General features: G+C 46.2%; 1 protein-coding gene across 1 annotated transcript in view; it reads right to left on the bottom strand.

The window, feature by feature from the left end:
- Positions 1-563: 563 nt before the first annotated feature.
- bicd1a (bicaudal D homolog 1a) overlaps positions 564-9,741 on the bottom strand; it is a 41,192-nt gene continuing 32,014 nt past the window's right edge. Inside the window, exons 4-10 of the mRNA XM_041939365.1 lie at positions 7,427-7,579; positions 6,085-6,582; positions 4,140-4,532; positions 3,283-4,041; positions 2,966-3,117; positions 2,628-2,838; positions 564-611 (exon numbers count right to left, since the gene is read on the bottom strand). Of these exons, the coding sequence (XP_041795299.1) occupies positions 564-611; positions 2,628-2,838; positions 2,966-3,117; positions 3,283-4,041; positions 4,140-4,532; positions 6,085-6,582; positions 7,427-7,579 (2,214 nt within the window). The remainder of the gene's footprint in view (positions 612-2,627; positions 2,839-2,965; positions 3,118-3,282; positions 4,042-4,139; positions 4,533-6,084; positions 6,583-7,426; positions 7,580-9,741) is intronic.

Raw genomic sequence — 9,741 nt, 5'->3', positions numbered from 1 at the left:
GATGTCCTGACTTGCCAAAACCAGATGTAACTAATGATAGTAAGAATTATAGCTACTAGCTAACTGGCATAGCTTCATGTGACAGTGTGTTATTAATCACACTCATCTGGCATGAAAAAGGTCTATAAGAGAGAAAACTTCGGTGCACATCCAAGATCAACGCTGAACTTTGAAACAAGATTTTTTCATATACAGTAAAAGCATGTATAAAAACTGCCATGCAAATCTGTACGTGCAAAGTGAAAAATGCATTCTCCGGGCGAGAGGTCTTTATTAATTATTTATGTAATACAGGGGTCTCAGTCATAATAACCAGTTCATTACCACTTCATGTGAAGTGAGAGCATGCAGAACTAACTTACACAGATGCAGGTGTGCAACGAGAAAAAGATGTCAAATGTCTATGTGCATTAAACAGAATGTGATTAGCTGCAACAGAAACTTTGTGATGTAATAGATAGATAGATAGATAGATAGATAGATAGATAGATAGAATTGAATAAGCCTACTACTAGCAGGTTCTACAGCTTGTTACCTGCGGGCTAAGGAGGCTCTCCCTTGCCTTAGTTGTGGGGAGAGTGACGGTACTGAGGCAGCAGGCTGCTGACAATCTACAAGAAACTGATAAATTAGACAGATATACAGAGTGGTGACACTCAGGGTTAGACAACAGGACGGAGAAAACATGGAGGACAAGACAGGGGAAGGCCTTATCAGAGACAAAGAGGCCGCTCTGAAAGAGACCGGTTTGCTGCTGGGATAGTGCTGATTTTTATACTTAAGCATCAGTTTGATCCTGCTCTGCATCCAGTCATACTTGTCTCTTGTTCCTGTTCACTGTTCTCTAACATAATGTAGTTCTAGGAAATGTGATTTCCTGCTGTGGAAATCAGTGTTTCATAATGTCACCGAATGGGAGAGATGTCCGAGAGAGAAAAAGAGGAGAAACAAGAGCAACGCTGCAGAAGAAGCTGAAGATAAGTTGAATATAATGTAGGTGTCTGCCTCAACTGCACGCTGATTACAGTGCACGTTTGCATGGTGTGAATGGAACTAATATTGTGAATCATTCTCTGTACAGCTAGACAATCAGCACTAGAGGTGGAAAACACAAAGCATCCTAAGGCATGGACACGTTTTTCACACACACACACACACACACACACACACACACACACACACACACACACACCTCCAGAACTCAATACTGTATTGAATTGTACAGCACAAAAAGACAAGGACTCACACAGTGGTGCAAATGCTGAACAATCCTGCTAACTTCAGAACACCTGGTGTTCATGGCTCAATCATATTCATGAACACCCCCAAAGTCCACATCAGCCATGCTTGTCAGTTCCACTTTAAGGCTGTTTGCTTGTAGGATTATGATACATATAATTATCTGAGGTAAGGCAGGGAGACAGAGGCAGGTCAAGGAGCATTTGACAGGAAAGAGTATGGAAATGTGCTCAGACACTGCCATCTGGTGGACGAAACTGTGAATACTATGAGAGAGGTTTGTCAATGCATTGGACTTCAGTGGAGGAATAAATGGATTTAATTTACTACTTGTGAAGTGAGCGAAGAAGTGAACTGGAGGCAATCAAATGTGAGGTTGAGGCACAGAGAGGAGGTCTGACTGGTTTCCATACTATTCTGCACAACACATTAACCATGTAACACACTTTAAGCCTGTCAAATGCTTTTTGACAGAACTTCAGATGTGACAAAACAGGCATGCAAGGATGAACTTGAGGAAAATAAGATTTTACACATAGTTTAAAATATAGTCTTAATGGAATAGAACAGATAATTTACATTAAAAAACAAAACATTATAACATGTAATTCTTGGAGTCTGCCACAGGGAGGGGCTGTGAGTCACTGTATGCTAAAGCCACACTGCAACCATTTTTGCTTAGTTTTCACTTTGAAACACTTCTCAGTACTCAACTGGAGTGATACAAGGCGCCACATTTGATGTTATCAGCTGTTGAGATGCTAAGAAAGGTGTCTAAGTATCAAATTTGTGAGGGTATTAGAAAAAATCTATGCAGTCCAATGTTCTCTCAACCTAAACAGTAACAGAAAGACTGTTGAGGATGAAGCAAGCTGTCAGGGACTCTTCTTCCTGAGTATTTCTGCATGTTCAAACCATAAACATGTGAAACCAGTCTCTCCTCCTCTCTGTATCCCACCTTAATCCAGATACTTCAGGGAACAGATATTGGTGCTGGGTGCGGAGATGATGATGAATCATCGCCTTCGCCGAAGGTGAGGAGACACCGAGACAGGGCTACTGGTGCTGGGAGACGGGGACAGTTGTACTGCGTCTTGTCTTGAATAAATGAGTCGTCCGAACTCTAAGGTTGGCCACTCAGGGTCTGTCACAATGGGCTGGGTGCTCACAGACAAATTTAAGTAACTGGTGTGGGGTGTAGCTGCGGTCTGGATTGTTTCAGAAAGTGTATCTGGGGTCCACGCAGACATGGACGGAATGGTGGCTAGCTCTACAGAGGGAGGATTACGGAGGGTCAGGGAGGTGTTCAGGGTTTGGGTGGTGATAATGGAGGGGCTGTGGAGTCTGGTGGGGCTGGAGGGAGCTGTGAAGGCGCCTCTGCGACTTACTTTGGGCGGGCTGCTTTTTATCTTGGGCACTTTAGCGCCGCGGCCACGGTGGGTCTGCTCATGGTCAAACTCCAGGTCCTCCAGCCGTTGTGTCAAGGCCAGTTTCTGCTGGATGGCCATACGGAGGAGGGAGTTCAATGTCTTTTTCTCATCCTCTGCTGCCGCCAACTGCCTCTGCATCTCGTCCAGCTGGGTAACATACTCATCACATCTACAGAGGGAGAGATTCAAGGCAACAGATACTTAGCGGGAAATCTCAACACATGCAAAACCCCTATTTATCTGAAAGTTGTAATTGTCACGTTCCCGGCTCAGCGGCCTCATATTTCCACTCTCACCTCGTGGCAAACATGGCCCTGAGAGATGAGAAGGTGGCGGCGTCCTCTTTCAGAGCCTTCAGCTCGTTCCTCAGTTTCATCATGGTCTCCGTCACCATCGTCTTTTCGTTCTCGTACTTGCTCTTCAGATTTGCCAGAGCAACCTCTGCTGTCTGTAATGTGGATAATTAAACATTTTGTCACCACTTGAAGGCCTAATTCAGAGTCTGGATTGTGTGTCTGACATAAAAAAACGTCTGGTTTACTCGACATACAGCATCATTTCCTTCAGCTAGTCTGGCTAAAAAAAGGTTCATAGTGTATGAAGTCCCTCTCACCTGCTTATTGGCCTTCAGCACCAGCCTGAGTGTGGCTATCTGCTCTCTCTTGGTACTGAGCAGGGACTTCAGTTTGAGTATCTCCTCCATGCACAGCTCCTTGTCCTTGTCGAGCATGGGTGCCAGCTCCCTGGCCGCAGCCCTCTGCCTGGACAGCTGCAGTGAACGGTCAACAGCCCTCTGGAGGTGCTTGATCTGGTCTCTGATGATGGCGTTCAGGTTGTAGATATTCATGGGCTCCTTCCGCAGGTCCCCACCTGCCTCTGAGGGCACAGGAGACGGGCAAAGAGAGACGCTGATGACTGGGGAGCCCGTGGGGTTGCGGGTGGGGCTGCCGTGGCAGGATGGAGAATCCCCCGTGTTAGTTGCTGTCTCATTGTGATGGGCATCTTTGGATGGGGAGTCCATGGGACTGCGCGGGGACTCGGAGGAGCAGGCCGCAGATGCTGCGGCGAGGCGTCGCGCCAGGCGAGGCGAGAGCAACGCCCGAGGGTCGTCTGAGCCTTTCAGGCTTCCGCTGCGCGTGACGCGGCTCTGGCGGTAGTAGTCCAGCATGACGCGGTTGGGCGTCTCATTGTTGCATAGACAGACGTGGTGGTAGAGCTGAGCCAGTTCTTCGCTGAAGGTCACCAGCTCGTCCTGCGCTGCGTTCAGCATGCACTGGCTCTCCGTGGCCGTGCTCGCGGCCGCTCGGAGCTCTCCCTCCAGGCTCGCCACCCTCTCCCGGCTCTCGCGATAGCTGCGCTCCAAATGAGTTACCTGCTTAGATCAGTTGGAGATTTGCAGCATTAGAGGATGCAAGGCTGAGCTGAGTGCAAAAAAAAAAAAAAAAAAGACAGCATGGAACAATGACAGACCTGTTCACTCAGTGCCTGGACCCTGTCGTCACTGTGGCCATCTCCTTGCCCCTCCACAGCCTGGTTGTACTTCTCCTTCAGAGCCTTGAGCTCTGCTTTCAGGTCGATCACCTCTGTTACCGCCACCTTGTACTTACACTCCAGGATCTCGAACCCATGGATATCTGGATCACGGCGACCATTGGCCGGTGGCGACGAGGAGTCTCCGTCGGGCTTCTCGCTCTCCTGCGGGTCATCGAGCTCTTTGTCTCCATTGAGACATTTCAGGGCACTGACGCGCTCCGTGAGGCGGTGGACCCGCTCACTCTGCTCGGTCAGGGCGCCCTGTGTGTGCTGCAGCTGGGTCTGCGACTCCTGCAGGTTCATGAGCAGCGCCGTCTTCTCCCGCTCCACCTGCAGGATGGGAGGATACGCTGAACTCAGGACAGTATTTTACTTCCATATATAATATAAAACTCCATGCAAATCATCCTCATGTGGCAGGAAGTGAACAAACACAAGCAAATATTGCAAACAAACAATGGGAAATAAAATTAATTGCCATTCTGTTGCTGGAGGCAGCTAAAGGAAGCTGCTGAAGGAAATAGACACGTTTTAAACATTTCAACAATAACTGATGCTTAGAGTGATCCCAAAACTGAAATTGTGAATGTTTTTTTAACAGTGTTCTTACTGAAGCAATCTAGCACATAGAATGCTGCTGGCGTTAACATCTTTCCCAGAATAATCAACCGGACAGAGAAATTGATTAGTGAGTAATTGTGTTTACAGAGAAAGGCACACTGCTAATATAGCAGCCACTAATGGACTTTTCTCTTTCCCTGCGGGGATCAGCTAAGCCAAAAATGTGAAGTAATTACTTAATTAGATTTTAGCATGAATCTAATCTCCCTGTGATTTCTATGTTAACATGCTGCATATTTTCCTCTGCTATGGGCTGCCTGTTCATGAGTGTGTGTGCTGCGCTCAGGTGACTCAGTGACTGTAAAAAAAAGACTTATATGCTCTCTGTTTATACACATGTAGCTTATCACAGTGCACAGGCTGGAACTAATTGTGGCATACATGTAAGTGCACTGTGCTTTTCCCTTCCATCTTTGGACTCTATTTCTGCTATTTCTGTCCACTTGTCTCGAAGCTGAAAGCACACATAGTCAGATTCTGTCTCCGCCTCGCCTCTGCATCTGCTCCTTGTGCCCATTGGACACTAATCTCCCTGACAGGGCTCCCTATAGCACACGCAAATGTACCGCTGGACTCTTTTTGCCTAGCTATGATTCGGCTTCATCACTCCCACTGAGACATTAGCACATATGGGAGCAAACGCTATATATATATATATATTGCATGATATGCTGTTCATATGGGCTTAAATGTACATGTGGAAAAAGTGGCACAGGTTCTTCGCTGCCAAAGTAATGTAATTATATACATTTCAGTAGATGATCTTTGTGCCATTATTGGTATTCTTGTTTGAAAAAGTCACATTCAGTAAAGCCTGTAGCATGATGTGGTGTTTTTCCTGTCTTTCTCTCGGTCTCAAACTGTCATCACCTTCTCATTTCCTTGCTGTTACCAGTGGCTACTGTGGCCACAGCTGCTTTCATCAATGCAGCCATGTACAGTGAACACAGAAAAACTCGTACGTCGAACAAACACAGACAACGCCCGCACAGACGCGTCAGGGCGGCTGATGAGAGCCCTCAGTCTCCACGCTAAAAACTGTGTGGACTGTGGGAAAGTGGATCGACAGGCTGTCGTCTAATAGGCTGTGTGCTGCTGGTTTCATTCCACACTCAAGCAATGCTGACCTTTAAAAGGAATATTCAATGAAGCAAAAGCATAAAAGAATAAGAGCTTTCAATAGTCCACACTGATGATTTTACTCTGTTTTTTCTGGGTAATTTGATCTACTGTGGGAGGAAGGCCTTTTCTTATAACCCACCTGCAGCAGCTGCTGTTTGAGCTTCTGCATCTCCGACAGGTTGAGCTCACTGAACAGATCCGGCACAGGGTGCAGGCCTTCTCCTTTCCGGCCGGGTCGGAAGTCCCCATTCATCTTAGCCAGTCCGGCGCCTGCGTGAAGGTGGCCGTTGCGGCGGTTGCTGTCCTCGTTGTTGCCATTAGCTGCAGGGACGGCGCTGCCGTTGGTGCCGTTGCTTCCGTTGGCCTCCTCGGGGAACTTGAGGCCCTCGACGCCAGTGACGGTGAGCGCCAGATGGGCCCCTGCTCCGTAGACGCTGTCACTCAGGCTGAGGTGGTGGGCCAGTTCCTTCCTCAGGTTGTTCTTCTGCTCGCGCTCACTCTTCAGGGCATCCAGGGCCTCCTCCAGCTGACCCTCAGAAATGTCCTTCAAGCGTAATGCATCTTCCAGCTGACTGTTGAGAAGAACAGTCTCCTCCTCCAGTACCTTAATTTCATGTTTCAGTCCCTCATACTCCACCTGAGGCGCAGCAGAGAGGAACAGCAAAAGAGAAGAACACATTTCATTTAGTTTTTTAAGAATCCCAAGTCAGAACCAAGGGGTATAAGGAAGGTGTGGACAAAACAAAATAAAATAGCAGCAGACAAGTTCAGAAAGAGCCAACTTTGGATGTTTTAGTAAACAGCGTGTTGCTCTTTATGATCTTTGTTTTCAGTTTAAAAAATAGATTTGTGAGCGAGGCAATATCAAACACAAAACAATTACTTTTGACTCAGTACCTTTGAATTTATTACAGAGTATTTTGGTTACAATTGGTGCTTTCATGCAATATTTAACCTACAAATACGCCCGGGTGTGGTAAAAAAAACAAATCAGAAGGAATTTGCCGGTAAAAGCATTTCAGTTCACTGCACTCCTGTCACTTACTGAGATGTAACCTTTGCAGCTGGACCAGCATCATATAAGTCTTCAATCACAAGAGTTATTTTTTTGTTCATATATAACCTTAATTCACTCCAGTCCAGCACAGCTATTACTGTAATATGTGATTGAAGTCAATGCAGACACTATGACTCTGGAACTGGATGGAGGATGCTGTAGCTCCTAGGGGGAAATAAAGGATGACGAGCAGCTGCATTGTCCTGAAAACATACCGGGGATCACATTCCAAGGGGGTTTACAGTTTTATACTGGGAATCAAGTGTGAGTCATTCATTTTAGCCAAGATGGGAGCTGGTGTCTCATCATGACGATGGCAAATTTTTTGCCGGTGTGTTTTCTAACTGAGCGCATGTGTGAGTGAAATGTTACGCTGTAACCACATTAAATGTACTACCAAAAAGGTGAAGGTCTTCAGACTGACCTGGCTCTGCTTGAGTGTAGACACCAGCTTCTGCAGGGTGATGTTCTCCTCCTCCAGCTCTGTGTAATCCTGGAGCAGCCTGGTCTCCCTGAACTTGTACTCCTTGATTTCTTCCCTCATCCTGCTCCTCTGTAGCTCTAGCATCTCGTTACTCTGAGCAGAGAAAACAGATATGAGAGAGAAAGATGGCTACAAAGAGGGGAGGGAAGGAGAGTACTGGAATTCATGACCTAAATCCACGGCAATAATTAAAAGTCGCCCATCAGCTGAGGACAGGTTGATATGCACAGTATTATAATGATAATCAATGTAACTTTAATATACATACTCATACATAGTCTGCACTCTCTCAACCATACTGTGCATACTTTTCACAAAACAATTTCGTTATGTTAAAGGCAAAGAGTCAGCCCCCTCAGACTCCCAGACAGATCATTATTTTGGGTCACCTGCTGTGCACAGGTAGAAACATGAGCATATGCTGGACCAGATAAACTGTCGATGAGAGAAATGCACCAGCAGTGGGAATATATCGAGACCTCTGCAAAATCATCTGTTCTCACATAACATTACTATTTTCCTTTTCCTTTCCTGCTCTGTTTGCTTTTTGAAGGAAATGGTAGGGTTTGCTGCTTCTTGAAGGAAATGTTAGAAGAGGCTGTTAAATCTAGTCTGTGGTTTAGGCCTCCACCTTCAGCACCTTCTAAATTTTCCATTGTCTTCTTCTGTTCTTCCTAGCGGTTAGCAGTAGCATTAGCAATAGTTAAATGGTAGCATCGGTACTGGCCACTACCTGGAGCATCTCTGGGTCAGTTGAACGTGGCGGTGCTGTTTGGATTGTGTAGGAGCAGTGTGAACTGGCACTAGGGGGGGTGACTCTGGGACGCCGGAGTTCACTGCCTAACCTCCTGGAGGTGTAGTGGGACTAAGTAGGCGAAACACTGTTGAAGGGAGGTTTCCACCTGATGACCCCCAGAGACGTGTTAGGAATCACTGCTCTTTGGCAGGTATAGAGGCAGATTAGAGCTCCAAGGTTCTTCACTGAGAATGAATCCTCTTTTTGAGCACAAGTATCTTGTGTTTAAATTAACTAACTACAATCATGATAGGTAGATGTGTTTTAAAGTCAGCAAAGACAAGCAGAATACTGATGTTCTTATCTTTAAACACAGGCATGACTACATGTGTACGGTGCAATGCAACTGCTACTGGACCCAAGCATTTTATTAAGTGTGGAAAAGAAAATAAAGAAATGATGAAATAATGAAAGAATACAGAGCATATGTGCACATATGTGTCATTCACTCACTGCAGAGCTGCCTGCAGCTCCCCTGCAGCTCTCTGTGCATATGGCACAAGTGCTGACCCAGACACAGAGTCAGGAGTGGGTGGGTGCTCACACAGGAGGAAGAAAGGCAGAGAGCCGAGGCACATATGGCCTCTTCAGTCCTTTGAACATGCACAGCCTCAGTATATGTGTGTGTTTGTGAGCGGCGAGGAGCGGAGGACAATGGCGGTTTTAGAACTGGCAACTGGACTGAAACTAAAGGCCATTATGATACACTGAGCCTTTTGATTTGTACAGTGGCTGACAGCAGCTCCTGTACTCTTCAAGCTAATGGAGGCTCAACTGCAAAGTACAGAGAAGTACAGTAAGACTGCTTCATCAGATGCACTGAAAATACTACTCCAGGAAAAGATAACAAGAACCAAATGGCTTTTTAAGAACTGACCGTATTATCATAAATAAGACATCATATGAAACCACATGTTCAGATGCCGTACTGTCGATCATAATGACCCTCCGTCGCTACATGTTGTCCACTTAAATATTCATGACAATGCGGGGAATTACACTGAGCTGGCTATGAAGTGCACAGGATTAGAAGCCAATTATCAGTCTGTGAGGCTCTATCGAGGCGGAGCTGATCAGCAGCCGCAGCGGCCGGGGTCAGGGACAGTGCGGCACACAACGAGCCGGCCACAGGGCAGAGCCGGGCAGCTCACCCCTGATCCGAGGTCACGGCACAGGCTGCAAAAGCTTTAATGGATCCCTGATACAATGGTGAATATGGCAGGGGTCCAGCCATCTTGTAGTCATTCATCATGACCACCACTATTGCTGTGGTAACGGGGGATAAACATAAACACAGGATAAATGGATAAATGTCCAGTTTTTATGTTTAGACACTTTTGTAAGTTTAGGCAGATTGTCTTCTACATGGTGAGCATTGTTGGCAATTTATAAAAACTAAAACAATATTTTTGTGTAATTTCCAATGTTTGTAGGAACTATTTCTTAATTACTTCATGTT

The sequence above is a fragment of the Chelmon rostratus genome, chromosome 6 (assembly GCF_017976325.1).
Source record: "Chelmon rostratus isolate fCheRos1 chromosome 6, fCheRos1.pri, whole genome shotgun sequence".
Lineage (NCBI taxonomy): Eukaryota > Metazoa > Chordata > Actinopteri > Chaetodontiformes > Chaetodontidae > Chelmon > Chelmon rostratus.
This window is presented reverse-complemented; position numbering and strand designations above follow the sequence as displayed.